At 48.3% G+C, this 27,440-nt stretch overlaps 1 protein-coding gene across 1 annotated transcript in view; it reads right to left on the minus strand.

The window, feature by feature from the left end:
* Positions 1-27,440, minus strand: part of GRIK4 (glutamate ionotropic receptor kainate type subunit 4) — a 214,055-nt gene that overhangs the window by 179,529 nt on the left and 7,086 nt on the right. Inside the window, exons 2-4 of the mRNA XM_090257477.1 lie at positions 22,974-23,071; positions 18,044-18,209; positions 2,131-2,309 (exon numbers count right to left, since the gene is read on the minus strand). Of these exons, the coding sequence (XP_090113603.1) occupies positions 2,131-2,309; positions 18,044-18,209; positions 22,974-23,071 (443 nt within the window). The remainder of the gene's footprint in view (positions 1-2,130; positions 2,310-18,043; positions 18,210-22,973; positions 23,072-27,440) is intronic.

A 27,440-nucleotide genomic window follows, 5' to 3' on the forward strand; every position in this document is an offset into this window, starting at 1 on the left:
ATCCTTCAAACATGCATACATTTCACTCAGTAATTCTACTTCTAGAAATTTATGCTAGAAAAATATTCATGAATGCACATCCACATTTATGTACAAAAGGAAGATGTGCATCCCATCATCATTTATTATAGTAAAGATTAAAAATAACCTGTCACTCCAATAATAAAGGATAGTTAAGTAAATTATGGTACATCACGGTAGGAAATGATGCAGTGATTAAAATATTCATAGAAAAATATGTAATGACATGGGGAAATACATGGCATATAATTAAGCAAAAAAACAAAGGTTACAGAAGAATATGTTCAGGGTAATAATTTTGGGAAAAATGTATCTATAAAGGCAGACAGAATAGACATCAAAATTTAATAGTGATAATCTCTGGGTGATGGAATTGTGAATAATTTTTACTTTCTTCTATGTGTTTTTCTGTACTTTCCAAAATTTCAACAATAAATTAGACATGTTATGAGAGAGAGAGAGAGAGAGAGAGAGAGAGAGAGAGAGAGAGAGAGAGAGGGAGAGAGGGAAAGGGAAAGAGCAGCAGTCCAGCTGCACGTGCTGGAAACCACGGGCTATTCCTGGAGGAGGGCTGCCCGAGAGGCTTCCACCAGGGCTGGGACAAAGGCCCCGCTGCACTGCTACAGGGGAGATGTGCAGGCCGGCCTGCCCTCTGCAAAGGGGCTGGGGGGCATCTACCTCACTCCCTGCTCCCCACCTTGCCTGAGGATGCCTCATAATGTATTTCATGTGTTCTAAAACTTAGAGGAACTTTTCCATCCTGATGACTTCATTGATCCTAGCCCCAGATGTAAGAGAAGAAAGAGAAAAGAGAATAAAAGAGAAAAAATTTGTGTGTGCATACATATATGTGAATTGGATATATGCACAAAGACAGACATGGGTTTGCAGTTGTGAAAAATTACTCTAGCAACGGGATATAGTAATAACCCTCAGTGCTCAGAGGACTCATTCAAACCTCTTATTAACTCTGAGATGAAAACTAGCTGGGGAGGGGAGGTTAGGAAGGAGGTAGGGAGGGAGAGGAAGAGACAATCTTCTGAGTGTCTGCCAGGCTCCTCACAGTTTGGCAGAAGTTAACGAGGAGCCTCAGTCCCCAGTGACAGATGGCAGGTTGCTTTCAAATGTGCAATCAAAGTGGCATTAGAAGCAGCCAATGTGCCTGGAGAGGCAGGGGGACTACTGCGAGTCATGGAGGAGCTTGGACGCAGGGCACACCTCTATTTGAGGTACATGCCTGGTCCAGCCACCAGCCCAGGAACAGGTGTCAGGTGACTGCAAGGCTGCCCAGTTAACTCCAGCGGCTTGTTTAGTGTGGAAGCCCAGGCACCTGACTTCTTTCTCTGTCTGTTCCTGTCCTTCTTGAACCAACCTCACCGAGATCCAGTTTCCATGCATATATGTTCTGATTCAGGGACCCCCTGTGTCCCTGAGGGATGGGTAGGAGCAGCCACCTGATTTGTTTTCAGAGACAACTGTGCAGGTTTAGCTCTGCCCCTCCCCGGGCTGGGCCTTGAACTACGCTGTCCATCTCTCAGAGTCTCAGTTTCTTCATCTACCAAGTGAACACGCTATACCTACCTCATGTGGTCACTGAGGATTACATTGGGAAATTACAGAGCAGCTCTTTGTGAACGGTGACCCACGTGGAAGGAGTACATGCAGGGCCAATGTTCAGCAGCACACACATGTGATTGCTCTGGCCATCCAAACATGGAAATCCTTCTATACCACTTTGCAAGCAACCTCTGCTCAAACCCCCAAGTATGCCCCCTACCCTAGACCCTCCTAGAAACCCATGGACTTCATCTCAGAGCCCCTGGTGGGGTCTAGGTTTGGCCAGTGTCTCAGTTGGGGCTGCTGTACCACATAGTAGTTGACTATTTTTAAGACCTCTCCATCATCCTGCTTCCTCCCTTCAGCCTTCAGGAGCTATCCATTGACACTAAAGCACAAAGGTTTGCCAGGGCTCAGAGATCCTGCCCAGGGCTCCTCCTGCCTTGGCCCAGGAGGACATCCACAGCAAGGAGGGAGCAGGGTGCCAACTCAGAGGGAGGGGCGGGGAGAAGGATGCTCCTGCCCCCCAGTGCCCGCCCAGCCAGCTCCCACCTTCAGGAGGATGGTGTGAGACAGGGAGGCGTTGGCATGGATGATGATGGTGGCTGTCTTGTCATCCCGGATCTCTTTGAGGAGGGGGGTGGGGTCCCTGGTGTCATCCAGCATCCGGACTGAGAGTGTGTCCTTGGAGATAAGGAATTGCCGGAGCAGCTTCTCGAGGTTTAAAAGGCCTGGAGGGGAAGAGAGGAGGAAGCCACCTCAGGAGACACTAGAGCAGTACCATCTGGGACCACAGCAAGTTTAGCAGGCACAGCTTTACCTGAGCAAGTTTCTTAATTTGGGGGGGCTTCAAATATCCCATCTTTAATAAAGAATGCTCCTACACTTCTACGCCCCCCTCCCCCCAACCACTGGGGATGCTCCTTGAAAGGAGAGAATGCAGTCCTGGGAGTCAGACCAAAGGGTCCCCACTTTTTCACAGCCTCAGGGGCAGCACTCCAGCAGGCAGCCTAGGCTCAGAGACCACTGGGCCGGGGCTCTTTCCCTAACTTAGCCACTCACTCACAGATGACCCTTCCATGTGATGGGGTCTCCTGGCCTCAGTTTGCTCACCCGGGAAATGAGAATAACAACAGCGGCCAGCTCACAGGGCTGTGGGAGGGATAAATGAGGTAACACATGAAACCCTCAGGCCAGAGCCTCACTTGGGGCCTGAGCCTCGCCCCGGGCAGACCCCTGAGTTCCATGTAGCTGCACCACAGCCTCCCTCCCATTATGGAGAGGGACCTCAAGATCACAGGGTCCAGAAGACAGGTCTAGCACAGCACTTAGACCTCCCTCCTCAGAGCACAGCAGCCGCATTCAGGCAAAGTGATCACGATCCTAAAGGAACAGGCTCTGAACTAGAGGGGCCGTGTTGCAGGAGGGGTTCCAGAATGACCTCACTGAGACCGGGGGTCTTATTTATTTATTTATTTATTTAATTTGTTTTATTTAAAAAAATATTTTTTAAACAATTTTATTTATTTATTTACTTATTTTTAGAGAGAGGGGAAAGGAGAAGGAGAGGGAGAGAAACATCACTGTGTGGTTGCCTCTCATGCCCCCCCAACTGGGGATCTGGAGTGCAACCCAGGCACGTGCCCTGACTGGGATTCGAACCAGCAACACCTGGTTCGCAGGCCAATGCTCAATCCATTGAGCCACAGCAGCCAGGGCCAAGACAGAGGGTCTTAATTCTGCTTTATCTATAAAAAGGTAGGTGCACTGGAGGGGGTGGGGGAAAGTGAGCATGGGGGATATAGCGGGCTCAAGTGCAATGGACACAGATCTACGGACATTTGTTCTTAAAGGAAGTTCAATAGTAGCATTTATTAAATCCGTTTATGTCCCAAGTCATGGGCTACACATGTCACATGCTCGTCTTCTTCAAGCGCTCACAGCGACGTGATAAGGCACCGCGATTACACAGCACAGCGGACACGCAATGTGGAGATGAGCAACTCTCCCACACTGGCTTTGTAGCCAATTTCTGTGCTGGGTAAAGGGATATTAAATCCAGGCATGTCTTGAAGATGACCCAGAGACTCCTCTCTGCTCAGGTAACCAACCGTCTTGACCTTTGAGGATCAAAAAGTAAGAGAAAGAGGAGCTGTGAAGAGGATCACATGCCTTCTTCTTTCCATTAGAGGTGAGAAGCTTTGCCTGGTTACACAGGGACACAGCAGGGATCAGAATTCCCATTTTCTCACCTCCATCCAGCCCTCTTCCCACGAGACCAGGCTGCCCCTTAGAACCAAGCACACAGGAGGCAGCAGGCATGGAATCAAGGGAGGCCCAGGGACGTTTCTCTGCACACACTGCTGTGCTGTTTTTTTTTCTCTCTTTTACAAGGAAAAGGTAACAGGGTAGAGCCCAAGGGCTTGGCGTGATGGAGACAAGAGACCTGGGAAGGTGGTGCCAATCCTCCATGCTCCAGTCGTAGGGCCTGAGAAGCACTCCGAGGAGCTGGAGGCTGTGGGGGTGGGGGTGGGGGAAGCCTTGGGAAGCCTGTCATTCACCAAGTGGCTTCAGAAACAACCCAGCTGTGCAAGCTACAGAATGGGGCGGGCCTTTCCTTCCGTCCCCCACAGGGCCTGACACAGACCTGGAAGCGTCTCCTGTTGCCTGGGTCCCCTGCACCCCTTCTCCATCGACCTCCACGAAGAAAGGCCGTGGTGTTGCTGGGGCACTTCTTGCCAGGGCAGCCCTCACTGGCTGTGTGACCTTGTCAAGTCCTCTAACCTTCAGATGGCTCCCATGGCAGCCTACGTGACAGCACACTGGGCCCTGGAACATATAGTCTCAATGTGACTCCTTGTTTTCACTCAGCCACACAAGAGTGCCAGGCACTGAGCCAACAAAATGCCAGGAGAGGAGAAGGGTCTGATGCAGACACTGCCCCCAGGAGCAGAGTCCAGGGATTTGTGGCTAAGGTTATAGAAAAACTCAACTTGTGTCCCTATTTTCTTTGATGTCCTAAATAATCCAGTTTTCTAGGGGCAGTCACATTCTGTCCTATATGGAAAATGGAGAGAATATTCACCACATCTTCTTCATTGTTGATGTGAAAAGCACAGAAAAACACTATAATCTGAAGCCATTCTTTCTAAGGAGGCCACAGTGGGCAAGTCTCAGCCATCTTCTTGGCCCAAGGGAAGCTTGGCCTGGGCTAGCTATCGGGAGGGAGCATGCAGCTAAAGGGGATGGAGGGTGGCAGCGGCGGAGTCCGTGGGTCCTGGAATGCAGCAGGGAGGATCTTTGCAGTGTGGTGGAAAGAGGCCAAATCCCCTGGGATCATTCAGTGTGGGCAATGAACTTTGGTGGCATGAGACAGGAGAGCCTGGGGGATGAGAGCAGGAATGTACACAGCACAGACGCACCTGGCCAAGGCTGCCCAGGGACGCTCGCCCCTCCTCTTCACAATCGGCTGGTGTTCTGACTCCCAGGGAACAGGGCCTCCCAGAGGCCACGTAAGTTGGGGACCCTGCTGCAGTCTGCCCCCAGCATGCCCAACCTGCTGTCCATTGGGGTGCTTTGATGCCCTTTAAACAAAGAAGCTGCATCGTTCCCCAACCCCATCCAGCTGAGACACAGGGCAGGGACAGGTTAGGGGAGAAGGGCAGTGAGTCCGGGGAGGTCTGCACCCCACCCATGACCTCCCAGCACTTCCTCCTTCCCCGGCCTGCACCCACATGAGCAGCAATCTGAGCACAAGGTCTGGTAGTGAATGCCAGCTCCAGTGCTGCCGGGCCACCGATGGGGCAGTTTCCTCTACCCCGCCCCTGTGTTCTTATCTGAACACGAGGACAATAGCTGCCATACAGGCTTAGTAAGAGGATGTCAAGTAAGGAGAACAATACCAGCCACCTAGACGGAGCTTCACAAATCTAGCTTTCATTCACCCCCCACTCCCACACCTTCATATCCTAATCGTTCTTCACCAACTCTTACAAAATTTATTATCTAATCCACAAAATATGGTTATGTCAACCGACAGTCATTGGCGCCAGTTCAGCACCAGCAGGAATCCCGAATTTGGGGAGCTGTGAAGAAGGAAACTTCATTCAATGCAAACAGTCAACGGTAAAGCATCAGGGCTGTGCACCAGCCCAACAGTGCGGCGAGAGGCTTCCCCGGGCCAGCCCCGCTGCTCTGCAGTGCCCTGCCCTGCCCCACCCCCACCGCATGCTGCCCCTGCTCTGCTCCAGCCTGGCAAACACAGTCTCCACTCACTGGGCTCCTCTCACTGCCAGAGGGGAGCAGGCTTATATGAACAGAAGTCCCCGCCCATGGTCCCTGACTGGTCTGTCCTCATGCAAATAAGGAGGTCAAATCCTCACATTTTGATTGGTCCAAAGTTTGTTCTGATTGGTCAGAACAGAGCGGCTCTCATTGACTGGAGCCCAGCAGCTCTGATTGGATGGGGAAAGCCTCGATCCTATTGGTTGAGATAGGACCCAGGTGCTAGCTCCTCTCGAAGGGCTGGCAGTCACATTGCACTGGGTGACCCCGGAACAGGCAGATGCAGGCCATCTAGGGCAGAGGCTCCTCAGAGAAGTGCAGTTTGTGCCAGAGGCCTCTGTGCAGAAATAGCTGCTAGGCTCTGCTTTTTCTTTTCTGTTTTTGAGCCCAATTAGCCACCAGAAACCCTTAGGTATCTTTTTTCCTTTCAAGGTACACAGTTATCAACCATGTAAAATATAGCATATACATATGTATATATGTGAACATATTAATATACTTATAAATATACTAATTGTTTCACCATGTTGGGCAGGGGTCTCATTGAAACTTCTCTGCACATCCCCAGTGTGAGGCAGGGTGCAGGGTGCTTGCTGATGCACTGAGCTGAAGACTGTAGGGTGAAGAAAACGACCCTAATAGGCCAGAGCAGCAGTAGTGCCAGATGGGGGACAAACAGGGTGTCACTTGAGGTGCAACTGAAGGAACAAGGTGCTTGGCTTGATGCAGGGGAAGAAGGGCCATCATGGGACACATGTGATCTTGGCAGCCTCAGAAACTACTCCAGGAATGACGAGTGGGTGGAAATCACAGGAAGATAGGTCCAGCTCAACATAAGGAAGAATGTCTACTCAAGATGTCTAAAGATGAGAGGCTGCATCATGAGGTAGTGAGTTCTCAGTTGCGGGAAGTAATCAGGGAAAGGCTGAAGCCCATCTTGAGGACTGTTGTACCAGGAATTAAACCGATGGATAAAAACTTGAACTAGAAGAATGTTGACATACTTCCAGCCCACAAATTCTCCAATTCAGTGAATCAGAAGAGGATACTATCTTTTTTTATTCTAGGCAGTAGAAGAAATTTGCAGAAGAGAAAGAATGGTTTCCTTACATTAAAAACATTACAAGAACTCAAGGACTTCCAGCCAAGATGGAGGCACAAACTGACACACCCTGTCTCCCTCCACAACTAAGAAGGATTACAACTATCGCAAAACCAAAAATAATAAGAAGTTCCAGAAAATAAAGCTACATGGAAGTCCAATGTATGAAGTCATAAACAAGTGGTGCTCGTCCAGATGGGTAGGAAGGGCGAACCCGCGGCTGAGAAAGATCGAACTGTGCTGGAGGCGGCAGCCGCAGCAGTGAACCGGTAAGCATACAGCTGTATTTGGGGGGAGGAGAGAAGTTTCTGGGAGCCGGCCCCGGCTGCAGACCAGATCCCTCGGCTCGAGATTCCAATGCCGGGGAAGGCAGACCCCATTGGGAGGAGGCTCCCTATTCCTCAGCGGAGAGTAACAGCAGGAATCCATCTTGGACCCCCGCCCCCACGCAAAGAACCACAGTGTGGCGAGAAAGGTCGACCACACGGGGCTCCACCCAATATAGTGTAGGAGGTGTGACGACGCCCCGTCCAAGAAGGAAAGATAAACAAAACGGTCAGAATACTGGATCAGAGAAGACCATCTGGGAGCGACCTGTTTGGTGAGGATAGCAGAGAAAAAAGGGACGAGACTGGATTTCTGACTGGGTTGGCTTCCCGAGCTGCAGCTGGAAGTACACAAAGGCTTTTTAGTGACCACAGGCTTCCCCAGAGAGGAATCAGGAGGAGAGCGGTGCTCTGCCTGCTGGCAGAGCCAGAGGTGGGCCAGGTGACATCTGGCGCTGAGAGGCAAGAAATAGCATACTGCTGTGTATGTAAGAACGTGTTTCTCCTTTTTCTTTTTCTCTTGTATTCTGCGGAGAGGGGAGGAGAGATTAGAGGTGGGACGAGCGCAGGTGCAGAAGTGCACTCGCCCACTCCCCAACCCTCCTCCTGGGTCGCACGAGCACGCACAGGGAGGTGCCCTCATCCACTGGCCCAGGCACGCAACCAAGTTGCTGGTCGCTGTGTTCAGGTGCCCCTCGGGCCCACCCAAACAGGCATAAAATCAACGCGCCAGCAAAGAGGCACAGACGCCCACCTCTGCCGTGCTCAGGTGCCTGCGGCCCTGCCCCAATGGGCGCAAAATCAACCCTCTGGGCACGCAGGCGACTGTGCACAGACACCCCTGGCCTGCCCCAAAAGGCGCCAAACCAACGTGCTGGCCACTTGCCCAGGCGCTACTCGTGCACGCTCAAGTGGGCACAAGAACAGCGGGTGGTCGCAGCTCACTGATGCCCACATCCACCGTGCACAGGTGTCCGGTGTCCTGCCCCAAGGGGCGAAATGGGCACGGCTCAGCAGGCATGAGGCTAGCGCACAGGCCACTGCATGTGCTTGCGCACACAAGCACCCCAGCCGGCTCCAACAGGCGCCAAACAAACACGCCAGCCACCGCACTCAGGTCTCACCCGGACACGCGACCCAGAGGGCGCAAGGCTAGCGCGCCCAATGCCGCACACAGGCGCACACCACTGCTGCCGCGCCCAGGAACCTCTGGCCTGCCTCAATAGGCGCCAAACCAACGCGCCAGCCACCACACCCAGGTGCCATCTGGGCACGCCCCAGTGGGCGTGAAACCAATGGGCCACCCACCCCAATAGGCCCAGAACAAACCCGACCATTGGTGAGTAGAAGCCTCCCCCTCCACCAGAACAGGAGAGCAACCGGTCTGCCTTGGACCCACCCGCCCCGGTGTGCAATGGAACAGAATGGGGAGCCCAGAAATAAACCCAGGCCTCTATGGTCAACTAATCTTTGATAAAGGAGGAAGGAACATAAAATGGAGTGAGAAGAGCCTCTTCAACAAATGGTGCTGGGAGAACTGTACAGGAACATGCAAAAAAATGAAACTAGACCACCAACTTACACCACAAACCAGAATAAACTCAAGATGGATTGAAGACTTAAATGTAAGATGTGACACCATAAAAATCCAAAAGAAAAACATAGGTAGGAAAATTTCAGATATTCCACATAATAATATTCTCACTGATACATCTCCTAAGGCCAGGGAAATAAAGGAAAAAAATAAACAAATGGGACTACATCAAACTAAAAAGTTTCTGCTCAGCAAAAGAAAACATCAGCAAGATGAAAAGGGAGAGAAACAAGATGGTGGAAGAGTAAGTGGAAGCTACACTAACTTCCTCCCAGAACTAGTCTGGATTTACAACTTAATTTTGGAGAAATCATCTGGAATAACCAACCGAACAATAGCTGGAGAGAAGTCTTATAACCACGGAGAGACAGAAAAGGCCGCTACTTCACAACGTGACCGGTAGGGAGTGCGGAGACGTGGAAGGGCTGGCTGGGCTCCCATGGGTGGCAGCTGATGGGACTGAGAAACAGCTCAGCAGCCGGGGGTTCCCCCTGAGAAGGGCAGGGTCTAAACCCCCAGCTGAGCTTCCCAGCCCACAGAAACAGAGTGGAAAGTAAAATAGTATCCAGCTGTGAAAAGTGAAAAGCCACAGGGTTTCTTGCTAGCCGGAGAGAAACAGCTGGAGAAAAAGAGCTCTTAAGCGGATCACATACAAAAATATTTTGGCCCCCCCTTACCCTAGGCTCAAGTGGAGGGAAGGCAGAGAGGACTAGAGACACTTCGGGAGAGTTTGGTGTGGTGGCTTTGAGGGGAGAACTGGGAAAGCAGCTGACCGGGTCCCAGTGCTGACTTATCCCCAGTCCTACAGGCAGACAACCCCCCCACCCACCAAGTGGTGTCAGCCTGAGGGGAAGCAAAGGCCCTGCCTACAGGAATTCAGCTGCCACACCCACGGTCCTTAAGCCTGACAGGTAATCACAGATTGAATAGATTAACAACTAAAGAAGACAGACAAAGGCAGTAGTTCCCTGGAAGTCTCCAACAGGCTGCCCAGGCCCAGACTGGTACAGGATCTGATGCCACCAGGGACAGATCCAGGAAGTGCAGATCATTCTAAGAAGCACCAACAAACAATAGGAGTCACAAAAATGGGAAGACAGAGAAACAACCCCCCATCGAAAGGAAAGGTAGAATCCCCAGAAAGAGTGCTAAATGAAATAGAGGGGAGCCAACTATCAGATGTGGAATTGAAGCATGGATTATGGAGAAGCTTAATGAGCTCAGCAAAAACTACAAAGAACTCCAGGGAAACTACAAGGAACTCCAGAAAAACTACAAGGAACTTACTGAGAATTACACCAGCATCAAAAAGGACATGGAAGCTATCAATAAGAGCCAGGAGGAAATGAAGAATACGATCTCTGAATTGAAGAACACAATAGAAGGAATTAAAAGCAGGCTAGAGGAAGCAGAAGATTGGATCAGCGAGCTGGAGGACAACGTACACAAAAACTCCCAGACAATGCAACAAAATGAAAAAAGACTGAACAAGACTGAAGAGGCTCTAAGACAGTTGCAGGACAACATGAAATGTAAAAATATCCATATCATAGGAATTCCAGAAGGAGAAGAAGAAGAGCAAGGGATAGAAAACCTCTTTGAAAAACTAATGACAGAAAACTTCCCTAATATGACGAGAGAAAGAGTCACGCAAGTCCAGGAAGCACAAAGGGTCCCAATGAAGAGGAACCCCAACAGGCCCACTTCAAGACGCATCATAATTAAAATGGCAACATTCAAAAACAAAGAGAGAATCCTAAAAGCAGCAAGAGAGAAACAACTAATAACATGCAAGGGAGCTCCAATAAGGCTATTCTCAGATTTCTCAGCAGAAACACTACAAGCCAAAAGGGAATGGCAAAAAATATTCCAAGCAATGAAAAACAGAGGCCTACAACCAAGAATACTCTACCCAGCAAGGCTCTCATTCAAAATGGAAGGTGAAATAAGGAGTTTCCAAGACAAAAGAAGGCTAAAAGAATACATCTCCACCAAACCAGCAATGCAAGAGATGCTAAAGGATTTGCTTTAAGAAGATTAAGAAACAGAGAGAGACAGAGAGGAACACGAGTACAAAGGGGGAAAACGACAATGAATAAGTACTGAAAGAAAGAAGGAACTTCTACCATTTGCAACAACATGGTTGGAACTAGAGAGAATTATGCTTAGCGAAATAAGCCAGGCAACAAAAGAAAAATACCTTATGCTGTCACTTATTACAGGAAACTAATGAACAACACAAACAAATGAGCAAAATTGAACCAGAGGTATGTAAACAAGGAATAAACTAACAGTAACAAAGGGGGAAATTGGAGAGAGAGAAGTGGGTAAGAAGAGGAAGGGTCTAGTCAAAGAACATGTATAAATGACCCATGGACATGGACAGCTGGGTGGGGACTGAATGTGGGAGAAGGGGTGCAGGGTGCAGGGAAGCAAGAGGGGAAAAAAGTGGGACAACTGTAATGGAAAAACAAACAAAAAAATTTTTTTAGTGGGGGGAAAAATAAAAATATAAAGAATGGAAATGCAAGTTCAGTGACTATTAGAAGGACAGGGATTTTCCTTCACACTGTATATTTCTCTCCCTATCTGATCCCTCCAGAGTTTGGCATTCTAAACAAGTAAGTAATGACATAAGTTTCTTTGCATAAAACTAATAAGACCAGTTTTTTTATAGAGGCTTTTTTGACTAAGACTTTGACTGGAATGTCATGCCTAAAGGAGACATGCTTGGGCTCTGGTTGTTACCAAAAAGCACTGAGGAACTGGGATTGACTTTCAATGGTAATAAAAGCCCATGAGATAAAAGGCCTGGTACCTTGGATGGATGAGCGGTCCACAGCAATCTTTCCAGGGAAGGAACGAAGGTTGTTTTCCTGAAAGATGGCTAGAAGGGACCATAAGACACAATGAAAAACCAGAAAGACTTGGAAAGGACAGGTGTGTATAGGCAAGGATGAATGCCAGGTAGGTGGCTCAACTTCTGTGCCATGAAGAGCAGACTGAGGGTCACCCTAAATGTTCCTTGGGTAAGTTCCAGCAAAGCAGAACTAAAGATCATAAGTGATCATTTGCTGCTCTTGTTGTGTTTATGCAAATGAACAGGATAAATTAAAAATGGACTTAATGCAGTCCCTTTAATGACAAGGAGGGTAATCTTCGGGAGAAAAATCATGATTCAAGGAAAATCAAAATGCTCAGTGGTAGACTATAAAGTAGTGCAGCTAATCGTCTTTAAAGTTTTTTTTTACTTAAAATTTGTTTTCATTTGAAAGTTAAACTATGTCTGTGGCATTATCAAAGATGTTTAATTTACAGGCAAGAATAATGTCAAATGCCTTGCAACTGGATGTCTTTTCAATAAGACAGTCTTACAGATTTAGAGACTTGTATGTGGGTTATGTTACAGAAATTAACATGTGTTTTCTGGTTTCAAAGGGCATAAGCCTATGATCTCATTACCTGAGTGATTGTCTGTATGTATAGGCCTCACTTAATCCTGTCTGCATCGCTGCCTCCTGAGACTCAATGGTTTGGCTGAACTAAGTGGCTGGATTGGTGGAGAATGGGGTGTTCTGTGGGCTTCACTTTAAAACTGGTTTCTCTCTTCTGTCCTAAAGGCTTGGACAGAAAGAGCCCAGAGGTCTGAGAGGGGGGAAACGTAAAATATTTCCCTCAGCCCAAACTAAGTATAATAGGCAAAAGGTGAGATGTGCCTGGCACACCTTCCTCCAAAGAAGCCCTTCTTTTCCCCAATGTGGGACATTGAAAAATTAATCCCTGCCTTTTGTCATCTAGTGGTTATGGATTGAATGATGTCTTTTAACCCTGTTGCCAAATCTGTTGCCTCCAGAATACAACAAGGATGCCAGCCTATTAAATAAAGCATGCCGTTGTCCGGGGACAGCCAACTAACCTGGAGTCTGCATGATTCTTCCACATGTGGGAAGGCCACCCCCGCCTCCACACCCCCACTCTTATTAGGAATTTCTGGACCCAAGGGTAGGTAGGACGATGACCATGTCCAGCTTGAAGCAGCTAGAGGAGCTTGAGACCTTTGCCCATTGTCCTTTATAAGATTATAGAGGGTCTTAAGTCTGAGAGGGAGGGATTGTTATTTTTTATTATTAAAAAAATTAATTAAAAAAGAAGAATATATGAAAGGGTGAGGCAGAAGAGCTTGTATGTACGACCCATGAGCATGGACTTGGGGAGGGAGGGTTGTTGGGGGAATGGGGGTGCTGGGCGGAGGGGAGCAAAGGGGAAATATTGGAACTATTGTAACAATATAATCAATAAAATATACTTCTAAAATGCAAAAAAAAAAAAAGATGAAAAAGGAACCAAGCATATGGGAAAACATATTTGCCAATGATACATCAGACAAGGGTTCGATCTCCAAAATATATAAAGAACTTACAAATCTCAACACAAGGAAGACAGACAACCCAATTACAAAATGGGCAAAGGACCTGAACAAACACTTCTCCAAGGAGGATATACGGAGGGTCCAGAGGCATATGAAAAAATGCTCAACATCACTAGCCATCAGAGAGATGCAAATAAAAAACACAACGAGATACTACTTTACACCTGTTAGAATGGCCATCATCAACAAATCAACAAACAACAAGCGCTGGCGAGGATGTGGAGAAACGGGAACCCTACTGCACTGTTGGTGGGAATGCAGACTGGTGCAGCCACTATGGAAAACAGTATGGAATTTCCTCAAAAAACTAAAAATGGAACTGCCTTTTGAACCAGTGATTCCACTGCTAGGATTATACCTGAAGAATCCTGAAACTCTAATTCAAAAGAACTTATGCACCCCTTTGATCATAGCAGCACTGTTTACAATAGCCAAGTGCTGGAAACAACCTAAGTGCCCATCTGTAGATGAGTGGATTAAAAAATTGTGGTACGTTTACACAATGGAATACTATGCAGCAGGAAGAAAGAAGGAACTCCCACCATTTGGGACAACATGGATGGAACTAGAGAGAATTATGCTTAGCAAAATAAGCCAGGCAATGAAAGAAAAATACTTTATGATATCACCTGATATAGGAGACTAATGAACAACACAAATAAATGAACAAAATTGAACAAGAAACAGAGTAAAAGTTATCAGGGGGGAAAGGGGAGGGAGGGAAGGGGCTAAGTAGGGGAAGGGTTTAACAAAGGAACTAATATAAATAACCCATGAACATGGACAACGGGGTCGGGGTGGACAGTGGGAGAAGGGGTTGGCTGGGGGGTGTAGCAATGAGGGAAAAAGTGGAACAATTGTAACAGAAAAACAAACAAACAAATAAATAAATAAATAAAATTGTTAGTAGTGTTTGACACATAGTAAGTGCTCAATAAATGATTAATTTTTTATCACTATGAACAAAAGACCTCCTGCATAGGCAAGGCCCATACTGCTCTAGTTACTCTCTCCCACAAGGGCCCTGGTATCTTTCCCTCCATTCCCATCCTTCACTCCCTAGTGCCAGAACCAGTTGCAGTATAAAGTAACTAATTAATTGTGTGTTACGTTCTGGGCCCAGATACCTTCCACCCAGTGACTTTGGGAGGCATTATTATTCCCACTTTACACAGGAAGGCACTCAGGCTCAGAGAGGTGGAGTGACCTGCTTCACGTCACACAGCTCATGAGCAGTGTAACAGCCTGGTGAGATGATGAAGATGGTTCTCTTTTTATTGCATGATTTGATTTCAGCAGCACTTACTCCCCAGGAGATCAGAGTCTGCTCTTCTCCAGCAACATGGACTAAGTTTAGCGAACACAAAGATGGTATAAGGACAGAGCCAAACTCTGGTCACCCTGTCTAGGGCCTGACCCAGCCTTTTCCAAGGAAAAGAGGAGAGGAACTCTCTTATGTCCGCATGTTCCCTAGGTGTGCACATGTGTTATATTCTGTGTATGCCATCCTGTGTGATTCCCTCAGCCATCTCGGAGGGAGGTAAAACTGTCCCACTTTTTAGATGAGACAACAAAAGGCTAGAGAGTACCTAAGTCCCTTCCTGGGCAGTGAGATAGGTGGCAGAAATGTCGGGGCACAGGAAGTGCAGCCACGAAAAGGATGTGAAAATATTTAGAAACACCAAAGCAAGTATGATCTATGTACAAAGAAACCAGGAAAATATGCAGTAGATTATACTTGTGACCATAACGAATTGAAAGCTCTGGGTACATCCTGAGAGTTTCAAAGGTAGCTCTGCAGCAGGGCTAGGTGACCTCACCATAGGGCCATGAGGGCCACAGAGGGGACCCTCAGCTCTCCTTGGAAGACCCCACACAGCAAACACCCCCAGGCTCTGTGGACATACAGGATGGCCTTGGCTCCCCACCACTTCTCCTCCCAGCAGCCCCATTAGAACTGGGCATGTGCAGATGATATATTTTCCCATTACAGAAAAAATAATGTAATCTACAACAGAATTCTACTTGGTTAAAACTTGCTTATTAAAAAAAAACTACTTTTGGGAGGAAAGAAAGTAAATGGTATGATTCCCCATGGAATGATCTCCATTGTGTTTAATTTTTATAGATGGAAAATAGAATTAAGTTCCTGTTCCTAATTTGATTTCCAGTGTCTCTCAGACCTAAATTAATAAGGAAGACAGAATAGTGCAGAATAGTGTTTCCTCCCAAGTTCTGGGTTGCGTTTCCCTTCTGTCCCTCCTTTCTTCATCCTTTGATTAGATTTTTAATTCTCTTTGCCGTTGAACATCTGCTCTGCCCCACCTTCCTTCCCTGAGCCCTGGTGGGTGGGACTAGAGTCACGCAGCAGCTTCGATGGAAGAGTAGAGGAGGTGTTGCGTGGCTGGCGAGCCCCCTTGGCTATGGGCTGGCCTCCCTGCTACCTGGGGAGGTGGGGGGGCTCGTTCTCTCCAGGACTGTCATGCACCTCCTTGCCATCCTGCACTCTGCTTGAGGGAGCAAGGGACATGCTGCTCCAGAGAGGTGTCTGCCAGGCAGAGTCTGCTCTGAGCTGCTACTCTGAGGTTGTGTGTGCAGACCAGGAGCGTGAGAGAAGTCATGGAGGAGGAAGGCCTGGCTCAGAGTCAGAGGACCTGAGTTTGTCTTGAGTTTGCCACACACCAACTGTGTGATCTTAAGCAAGTCCTTTAATAACTCTTTTTTGGCTCTAGAACAAGTAGGGGTGGGGGAGGTCAAATAGCAAAACATAAGTGAAACTGCTTTGCAATCAGCAAGGAACCTTGAATATCGAGGAATGTCATAATTCTAATAGAAAGAGCCCTGGGCCGTGATGCAACAAAATCTAGCATAGTGCCCAGTGCATAGTAGATGCTTAACAAACATTGAAAAACTTACTTCCAAAAGCCCAGGAAGAACTGAAGCAGAGGAAACAGGGTTCAGACTGACAGCAAGAAGGACTGTGGCTAGACACAGAAAGAACTTCCTGTCAGGTTGGTGAGACACTGTACCCAGCACTGAGGAAAGCTGCAGGAGAGTCTTTGCCTGGAGATATTTACAGCCTGCCCCACATCTCTCAGTCTTCCCGCTGCGTGCATGGGGTGCACCCCAGCTTGGTCCCACCTGAGTGGGCTTGTGGCAGAAATTTCCAGGGGAGAATCCTTGGTTCTGTGACACCACTCGATGGGACGAGGATCTCACGAGAGGAGGGCCATCTGGCAGAACGCAAGGCTTTTCAACCATGTTTCACCAAATGGTGGCGTCCTGTGTGCTTTCAGCTCAGTGTCCTTTCGGGCTATGGTCAAACCTCCTTGGAAGACGATGAGGTGGAGCAGCTGTTTTGGTACAGGGCACCTCAGTGTCCATGGCAGTGTGTGTTTGAGGCTCTACAAGAGGAAGGGGCACGAAGTGTTATCCAACACTTCTTGGTTTTGGGGGGTAGGACCACAAAATTCTTTGTTCACAATACACTGAGTGTCTGAAGTAGTTCTATGTCTGCACTGTCCACCTGTGGCCATTGAGTACTTGATATGGGGCTGGTGAGACTAAGGAACTGAATTTTCAATTTTATTTACCTTTAAAATGGGGAATTCCAATACCTCTAAACCCTGAGTGGTTGTTGTAAATAAGCCGCATAAAAGGCAAACATTGGCTTCCAGTGCAAGACAGAGGCAAAGGAAACCCTGAGCTCACCTTCTCCAGGGAACGTATGGAATTTACACCTACAGACAGAGCAATTCCCCTGATGAAGAACCGAGGAACACCACCAACAAGAGACCCACGCAGAGAGAGGCCACACAGAAGCCGGACGCCCCAGCTCTAGCTCCGGCATCCAGCCTCATGTCTTGCCCCTGGACTCTCAACTGGCACTCAGTCTAGTCATTACTCCTGTTCAGGTGTAGCTTGTCCCAGGAGGTTCAGGGATGCTGTCAGGATTTCAGGGGCAGGGAGGACTGAAGGGTGCAGAGTGGTTTGAGCAGCCCTGAAAGAAGCCCTGGCAGCAATGACACCGCTCTGCCCCTGCAGCCCACAGACTCATGGGGTGAGACCCGCGCAGTGAGCTGCACAGGACACAGACGTCTGCGGTTCTGGCGCTGGGCTCACTGGCAGCCAGTGGGCAGCACCGACCTGACTGCATGTGGGGTGCACACAGACTTTTCTAGAAAGTCCTGATTTAAATTAGCTATATCTCATAAACACTAAATTGATGTCACAAATTGTCTGAGTCAGATAAATGCATTTCCAAAGCATGCATTTGCAAAAAAGTGCTTTATCAGGAATTGACCACGGGTTTTGTTCCATCAGTGAAACCTGCTCGCTCTCCAGGGGAGGAAGCTCTTCAACCCATCAAATGCAAATGCATCCAATTTTACACACACCCCCCTCCTTAACAATGAGGCTGAAAATGTGGGAATTGAGTTTGCAGATGCAAAAATGCTTAGAGGTTGGCCAGTTTTCTTGTAACCCAGTTCTCTCTGTTCTGCCGGTGCCTAGGGCATTCTCTGAAAGGGACTGCTCTCTCTCTCATGCATACACACACGTGCACACAGGGACAAACAGCCAAGGATGGACACATGGGAATGCCAGGGCCCTCTGGCTATGATCTGAGGAAGCCCTCCCCTGCCTGGCATGTCTCCAGCCAGGGGCCAGTCAATCAGGTTGAAATCAACAAGCGCCAGCTGTCTGGGCGGGACCAGCCTGGGGAGACTTACATTCTGCTTTGGCACAGATGAGGCAGGCGGTGGTGCAGTTGAAGAAGTTCAGGACCCCAGCTACAGCCACACTGATGTCGGTGTTGCTGGGGTGGAGGTTCAGGGTTGTAAATCTCTGGGACTGGAGCTTGACAAACTCCTCTGGGGCCACTTTGAAATGAGGGACCTGGGAGGAGGAGCAAAAATGAGCAGCAGAGAGGATCCAGAAAGAGTGAGAAGGAAGGAAGGGAGGGAGCGAGGAAGGAAGGAAGGAAGGAAGGAAGGAAGGAAGGAAGGAAGGAAGGAAGGAAAGAAGGAAGGAAGGAAGGGAGGAAGGAAAGAAGAGAGAAAGAGAGAGAGATAAAGAAAGTAAATTAGATAAGGCTATGGAGGGAGAATTATTTCATATAAGATCGTTGCCACCCACATGTGCCCTGGTAGGAAACAGCTTGCAGGAGTGAGGGCACCCACTCCACAGGAGAAGCTGGGTTGACATCCCAGGCAGCACAAGACGTGGAGCCCTTCAGAAGGAGACCTGTGTCAATGTGCTGTGGACCTGGAACTGGGTCTGTGGCCCTGAGAAGGAGGTGAAAGAATAGGCCTTTATTCTCAGAGAAACTTCCCTCTGCCGAGCAGCTAGACAAATGGCTCTTGAAGGCATAATCCTTCTAATATTTCATCTGTAGTTAATGTATCAGAGCAGAGATGGCAGAAAGAGAAAAACACTGCTCTGGGGACCAACAGAAGAGGCCATCAGCCCAGCCAAGACAACAGGTGTACCAGCCAGCTCCCACCAGCTTCCTGGGTGAAAGCCTGCAAGGGGTTCCTCCTTAAAGTGTGCAAGGAGAAAAAAGCATCACAGGCTGAGAACCCATCTAGAGAGCCTTCGAATGAAGCCAGGTAAAGAAATACCTGCTTTGGCCTCATTAGGACAGTGTCAGCTTCCCTCTGCATCTATTATTGACATTTGCAAGAGCCACTGTCCCTGCCTCTTCTCCTGGGAAAGGGTATTAACAGGTTCAGATGGTGGCTTTCTTGGCAGCTTATGCTATTGGGTAGGTGACAGGACAGTTGACATGTAATAAGCTGCCATCTGCCTTGATTTTATTCTGTCTCCCTCATCCCTGGTCCCCAGAGCTGGGAGAGTTGAAGGCTGTGTGGTGCCTCCAAGGGAGATGGGGCTGAAACCTCAACCCTCATTCTCCCGTTGGACGAGTGCCCTACGGAAGAGCTAAATTACAGCAAGCATGGGTTTACACGGATGTTAAAGCCAGTAAGATTAGGGAAAAACAGCAGGAAGAACTTGTGCGTGGTGGGTGGACTGGCTCCTAGAGTGGGTTTTTCAGAAATGATTGCAGTTTTCTTTGTCCAGGTTGGCCCACAGTCTGAGATGATGTTGAGGGGGTCTCTGTAGAAGTCTGCTACCTTATTGTTTTAAGCTTCTGAGGAAAGTCAGCCAGAGACCAGATCTCCTCTGAGCTTGGGTGAGGGGAGAGTAAAGAATTAGCAGAAACTAGGGAGAAACTAGGATTAGCCCCTGAACCATAGAGAGGGGGCAACCAATATTTCCAGCAGAGACTGAAAAGTGTAGACTTGGGGAGAGTCTAGCAGGTTATGAGACAAGACTCTTAACGAGTAAAGTTGTCCATAAAGAACTCCTCCCCAGCTTGTATTTTGCATCCCATATGATCTGTCTAAAATGAACCTTGAAAGGATTAAAAGGTCACAAAGGGGCAAGATGGAGGCAAAGGCTAGGCAGGGCCAGGGGTCAGGGGCCAGGCCGGTGGCTCACACGGTTGAGCATCTCTGACCAAGGCCCTCCCTGCTTGGACATCCCGCCCACAGGATTCCACTAGCAGCTAACACACCCTCCAGTAGAATGTGTCCCTAGAAATACACTTCAATCTATGGATCCTACAGCTGAATCAGGAGAAAGACTCAAGAGTCTACAGATTTGGGTGTGTATCCAGTTCCGCTGTGTCATTTTGTTACAGAAACGGGGGTGTCCAAAAATCCCCAGAGTTTGCGGCTGGGGGATGGGGAGAAGGAAGCAGATTTCAGGATGCCTCCACACGCCTGAGGCTGGTGGCTGGTGTCTTTGTTATGCAAAATGACTTTAATGCATCCAAGACCTCAGGTAGATGGGAGGGGTCTTGGCCCAGGGGATGGTATGGAAAAAGCAGACAGAGCCTGCGTGAGGTTCTGTGAATGGTCAGAACCATTTGCAACACGCACTGCATCAGAGGACGCAGTCAGGGATTCAAAAATAAGCGGCAGACGTTTTAACCAGATGGACTATGTGGATTTAACTGGGACTGACGATGAAGTTTTAAGGAAGGGACGTACCTTGCTGCTTTGAAAAGGAACAGACTGACCATGTGGATTACAAATATACAGTTTACAAGGAGGCTGAGAATCCACGAGGTTCTGGATTAAAAGCTGGTGGACCCCATAACACAGATGAGGTCTCCCCAATCAGAATTGAATGATTGGCAGCTACTGGTAAAGCTGAACTGTGTTTAGAAAGTAGGGAAATGGTTTCTCTAACTTTTCTCAAACTAGCCTTATTTGGTAGGGGGAAGCAAGGATATGTGTTTAAGGGTGTTTTAAAGAACATAAGACTTAACAGCAGAAACCTGCAAATAGTTAGATCTATATAACTGTTAAATAAACAATTATTTTTCTTTTCACCAAACTCTGAAATTGAGAGTTATAATTATGGCGGCGGGCAATCAGGCCCCTAACTAAACAGCCCGTGGGTTCTGTTTCAATTGGAGCAGCCCAGGAGTTCTGTAACAATTTGGGGCAAACCACTTAACCTGTCTGGCTTCACTAACGCAGACAATAAAACAAGATCCTGTGTGTAAAGGCAGAATAGCTCAGTACCTAACATGTAGTGGGTGCTTAGGCAATGCCTCCTCTTCTCCTCCTTCCTTTCTCCCCCAAAGCAGGAACTCCCTAAAAGGATCCTGGGGGAGAGGCTCCCTGAGGAGGACTGGGTGGAGCATCCAGCAGAGCCTGCCACTCTGAGGGCTTCTGGGGAAGCAGCCTGCTCCTCTAAAGAGCCAGACAGACACGGCCGAGGCCAATTCTGCCCATCTGCCCAGAACCGGGAGCCATCCGTCATTAATTTGCAATTGCCAACAAATCCCAGGGAGCCCTTATGGAGGAGGCACAGGAGCATAATGGGGGGGGGGGCAGCAAGGCAGAGGAGGCGGGTCACGGGGCTCCCGAGCTGTTAGCAGCATTTAAGGAAGTGAACTCCTCGGTGAGAGTTCCATTTCTTTTCCCCGGAGCTGGGGGATCAGCGTAAGGCAGTTTGGCCTCAAAAAATATTAAAAGAAATGCATAATCTGAATGGAGAGCAGAAGTTGCTCTGGAAGACACACAACCAGACAAAGGAGGGGTAACTGGCTGATCCCTGGGCAGCGACCTGTCTGGCTGGTCCACAGCACAGGGGCACAGCGGGTGGCAGGACGGGAAGCAGGGCTGCAAGGGAGAGTCTCCGCCTCTGATCTAAAATGCTAAACGGGGTCAGGGATGTGTTAGCTGAGATAAAATAACCACTGAACCCCAAGAGGAAGCCATTCTGGAGTGGGGGTGACTATATGGGACAGTGAGGACAACATGATGGGGAGGAGGGAGAGAGGAGAAAAGAAGAAAAGGAGGGGCGCAAACAGCAAAGAGAAAATCAGGAGCTGAAGTCTTGGCCATCTCGCCTGGGAAGATCACAGCCCGCCACAGACTAACTTCAGGTTCAACTTCCTGGGGCCAAGGACTGAGGTGCAGGAAGGGACTGCAGTGGAACACAAGCTCCTTGTTTGGCCTGGGCTGGCTCAAGAGTTAGCTTTCAGGATGGCCAAGGATATGAGGGGTGGGGAAGTCTACATGACCTTGGCCTTTGGCAAGAAGGCTCAGGGGCTCGGCCTGCAGGGCAGCTGCTGGCACAGGGACAGCAAGACCAAGCCAGGCTGCAGCTTGGGTTGTGCGGCACATCCCTGTGTGGGTGACAGTTCTGAGGGCAGGCCATGAAATATTTTGCCCAAAGCCTCAGAGACTCGCTCAGCCTTCTGCCCATAAGAGAAGAGGTGGCACCAAAGGGGGTAGGCCCTAGAGGGATTGCCTCTGCAGGGGCACCTGGTTGAGGAGGTTCTTGTCCTGCAGTGGGTGTCCTGTCCTATATCTAAGAACCAGAGCCTCCAGGTTTTCAATGGGAAGACAGGACTGATTCCAGAAAGGAGTGGGAAAGATTCCAGCAATAGGCAGAATCCCTGGACTTTCTAGTTTAGTTTATTCTGTGTGGGTGCAAAGGAGGGAAAGAGCTGATGAACTCAGAAGCAGGCCATCACTCAGAAACCCACCCTACCACCTCCTCTCTCATGGAACTAGACCGAGAGGAAATGGACTCAACAGGTGGGAAGGAGAGAGGTTCCAGTTTAAGGAGGCGCCTCAGGAAGAGTTTGCTGATTTGACAAGTCAACACTGGGACTGGTGAGTGAAAAAGAAAGCAAATTAAGTCTCCTTTCTAGAGAACTTATCAAATAGAGGTTTTCAACCTTTATTTTAACAATCAAATGGAGCAATGCCTTCTTCCCCAGAATCCCAACATTGATTGGGATTCTGGTCACGAGGAGCTCAGGTCACCCAGACCACCACCAATCCCAGCTTCTCCCTCTGCCAACCTCCACCAAGGCCCGCCCCCCACCCCAGGGCCCTAAGACTCAAAAGAGCTCAGCTTCAAAATCTTGTTGTGCAACCTCTACTCTGAGTCCCCTTCATCCAAAAACCCTGGAAAACGTACATGTTCAACAAAGGATCACTCCTTTGAGTTGTATTTCTGTGCATGTTGTTCTTGACACAAGCGAGGCACCTTCAGCCCCAAACAGCCCATGCCATCCTGGGGCACAAGCTGCCAGCCTGCAGACAGCCCCCCACCTGGCACAGCACTCACCTCCTTCTCCCCACAGATGTTGCTGATGATGGAGCTGGAGGCAGGGCTGGAGGACGGTCCCAGGACAGCCACCACCCCCTTGGGGAGGATCTGACACACTGCAGCCAGCAGCAGGGGAAGAGCATGGGAACAGGAAAAGAAACAAGGTGCTCGTCAGGGAAGTGTGGACCAGCTGCTGAGCCTGGGCTCCACCCTCTGAGGCCCCCAGTGGCACGTGCTGCCCCTCCCCTTTCGCCCAATGCTGCCCAACCCCCATCCCACACTTCCAAATCCAGTGCCTTCCTTCCCCTGGACTTCTGGGCTCAAGGACAGTTTTATTGGAGTTCATGGATGGCATTTAAATGAGGTAATGGCTGAGGTGTGACAACATATGGCCACAACCAACAGGGTGTATACACTGCCTGGGCTGCCACTGCCGAAGGGCACAGGTTAACGGTGGACCCCGCCGACTCCTCCCTGCCCGCCTGCAGAGGCTTGTTGTTCACCGTCTTTCTGCTCTCAGTAGATTTTAAATCTCTTCAGGGCAGGAGCTGAGCCACACTCTCTCCCCACCCCACTTTCCCCCTCCCGGAGCCCATCACCACATTTTCTAACCCTAGCAAGTGCCCAGTTCACATTCGTGGAGTGAGTGGGTAGACAGGTGGATGGATGGGACTGGCAGTCAGAAGAGGAGGAGAGAGTCCAAGAGTCTGTTGAGGATAAGATGCTGCAGACTGAGAAGGAGGATGAGAGACAAAGGAGCACATGGACAGAGAGAAAACGTGAGCTAATGCTCAGGACACAGGGCGGCGTTAGGACCAAGGAGCCTCCCCTCAGAATGTGCACAGGTTCCCTGTAAGACAGCCTTCTCCTCAGAACTCAAAGCTCAGTCCTGGGCACATTTTCCTCCGACTCACACTGAAGTCAGGCAGAGCCATTTCCCAAGCCAGTAAACTGAGATGAAGGGACAGTCCAAGGCCATTCCTTGCTGAGTGAGCTGCAAAGCCACACCTGGCAGAGTCCTAACCATTGGCCACACAGAGAAGTGATGGCCTTAAATGAGTGCAGGTGGTGAGGTGGAGCACAGGATTCAAATCCCACCTGAAGAATAGATCAGCGTTCGGCTCAGGCAGGGGTCCTGCAACATCACAGATGTCAGCTGACCAAGAGGCTTGGGACAGTGGTGCCTGAGGGAGGGAGACCCATCAGTGCTGTGTTAGAACCATCCCCACTGGTGTAACCAGGCTGAACCTTTGAAGAATGCACTTAAAGTTCAAGCTGTCTCCATGTAAGTTATCTCAGGGGCTCTCAACGAACATCACCCTTCTGCCTGCTGGATGCTATAAGCTCATCAGCCTTCAATCCCTACAGCAGCCTCAGAGGTGGATCTTAGTTCCTTGAGATGTTCAGTGACTCCCCTAAAGTCTCATACCTAATCAAGGTCAGGGCCAGCATTGGAGCTCAAGTCTGTTGACCCCACCCAGTGTTCATCCTACTCTCTCACAGTCACCTATTCATCTGCCCTACACCTTTTGGCCACTCCACCCATCTCATCACAGCCCCTCACAATTGAGGTCCCCAACCCACCTGTTTTACTGCATCTTCCTTTCCAAGGTTATGCAATGCCCTCTTCTCAGCTCCCATCCTGCTCTCTTTGGAGCGTTGGATGCTGTTGACTGAGTTGTCCTTTACAAATGTATAGCTCCTTCCAACCCTCATTCTCATCCACTTCTCTCATTCCTCTTTTTCACTTCCTCTGCTGGCTCCTGTTCCTTATGCCACCTGCTAAATTCAGATTTTATCCATGTCTCACTCTCCCTGAGCAATCTCACCTTTGCCTGTGGCCTCTGTTCTTATCTCTGCCCAGGTATTCCTACATGCTGACCTACTTCCCAGGTTACAACATCAAGTTCCAATCACCTGCTGATATAACCAGAGGACTGTCACTCAATATGTCCACAGCAGAGAGGCAGAAGCACAGTCATCAGAGCATGAACTCTGAGGCAAGAATGTCTGGGTCGGAGTCTTGGCTTTGTCAGCTACTAGCTGTGAGACCTTGAACAAGTTACTGAACCTCTCTGGGCCTGCCTCCTTATCTCTCGAACTGAAATACTAGCAGCACCTCTCTCACAGGCTTGTTGTGAGAATTAAGTTGAGTTAGTACCTATAAATTGTTTTAAATGGGACTGATAAGCAATGCACCTCTTTGTATTATTATGCCCATGACATCATATTTGCTATAATCTGTACTTTCCATACATGATCTGATTTGATCTTCATACTTAATAGGAAGAAGATTCATTGTTATCCCCAATTTACAGATGGGGAAACTGTGGCTTACAAAATTTCAGTAACTTGTTCAAGATCACATAGGTAATATGTAGAGCTGGGCTTGAACTTGGCGATCCATCTGGCACCACTGCTCTTCTCCTCCTTAGCTCCTCAAATTCAAAACCACAGTCACCCTGGACTCTGCCTGACCTTTACTCACTGAATCTGTCATACCAGTCAGGGGCCAGGCCTTGGCCATTGGATCTTCACGCTCTGCCATCCCCTCCTTTTCCACTGCCACTGCAGCAGTCACTGCCGGCCCCTTTCCTACCTGCCTCCTAGCAGGCGTCTCTGTCTACAGGATTCTTCATTTGCAATCTGTTCTCCAAAAGGTGAGCACATTATAATCCTAAAACATAGATCTATGTGCTCCCACTGGGCAGAAAGCTTGCCATGTGTATGTGTACACCCTCCATACTGAGCAGGGCCTGACTCAGAGTTACATGCTCAGTCGACAGCCACTGAACCACTCGGAAGCCTGTCCAACACCTTCCATGGGAAACTGGAAATAAACTAAATATCTAGTCATAATGGAATAGTTATCTGAAGCTTAGGTCACATACACAAATGGAGTATTATTTACGTGTTTCAAATGCTTACACACAGTTTATAGTAGTACTTAGATATTTATGTAATAAAATTAAGAGAAAGAAGCAAAGCATAAAATTATATCTATATGAAGGCTACACCTAAGCAAATACAGAAAATAGTTATACATTGCGGAATGACTGGAAGATGTTATAAGCCCTCATTTGCTGAGTGCTAATTATAGTCCACATTAAGCACTCATATGAATTGACTTATTTTTCAATACAACCTGATGAGATAGGTTCTGTTACTGTCACCTTCATTTTACAAACGAGAAAATGGGACAGAAAAGTCAAAGAGTGAGGCAGGATTCAAACACTCAGGCCCTAACTTCAGAATTAGTGCCCAACCACTGCACCACTCAGTCCTCATTGGTTAATGGTGATTAACTGGGGTGTTAACAGCAATTACCTTGGCTACTAGAACACGATGGTTTTCCCTATTTTTCTTTGCTATCTATAATGAGCATGTATTCTCTTTATAATATGTAATTATAAAAACTTAAATGTCATAAAAATTTTTTAATGAGCAAGCAAAATCTAAATGAATCTGACCTCCTCAAAGTCCTACCCTTCAAACCCTTTCTCCTGTAGCATCTCCCCTCTTCACAGAGTCCTCCTAGAACACACTCTCTGTTTTCCTACCTGAGCCTGTTGCCAGGTATTTCCTTCTGACTAGGCCAGGGCTTCTTAACCTGCTGCCTGAGATCTGAGGGTAAAATACAGTGGCCCATGAACATTTGGCAGGGTAAAAAATAGCATTATTTTCTCTGACTCCTGACTGAAATTTGGTCTTCCCTTCGATGCTGACTTTAGGCAAACCGCAGTATGTTAATAGCATGTGCATCTTTGTCACTGACAGACATCACACTGTTTTCATATCACATTACAATGTTGTAGCCATCTTGAAATATAATGTATTTTCATGATTAATTCAAATTATACTAGTAGTTAGACTTGATGCTAGGTTTGGCTATATGATATATTAATATATAAAAAAGTGCATATTTTAATATATTGGTCATCCTATCTGTTGTGGAACTGAATGCAGATTCCTTTTGTCTGGCAAGCAGAAGAATATGCGAGGCAAAGTTGGGGTCTCTGACAGTTCCTTTATTGCAGACATTACGGTATTCGTGCCTGTATCCCTGCTGTTCGTTCACTTGGTGCTCAGTGCTGCTCCTCTGTTTGCTCACTGCCCGCTGCCCAAACACAAACACGCCCTTGGGGGTTCCTGCCCCTTTTATATTATGTATAGACAAAGCTAGCTATTAGCCAAAATATGACATCAGTGCTTATATAACTGTGAGTGCGCTGCGCATGCAAATCTAATGCTATCTCTAGGCAGCCCACGCCTGGGCATCTGGAGTGAGGAATCCTGACCAGGTTCCATTGTCCTCACACTATTTAATTTTCTTCATTTAAAAACACTTTTCTGAGAAGGAGTTCATTAGCACCCCACAGACCACCATTGTCTAGGCCCATCCTTGCCCTTCTGCTGGGCAAACTCCAACGGATTCTCCAACACCCAACTCAGACCTCGCCCATGGATGAGGAGGCACCTCTCCAC

This window comes from Furipterus horrens, unplaced genomic scaffold (assembly GCF_987537825.1).
Source record: "Furipterus horrens unplaced genomic scaffold, mFurHor1.1.pri manual_scaffold_11, whole genome shotgun sequence".
In the NCBI taxonomy this organism is placed as follows: Eukaryota; Metazoa; Chordata; class Mammalia; order Chiroptera; family Furipteridae; genus Furipterus; species Furipterus horrens.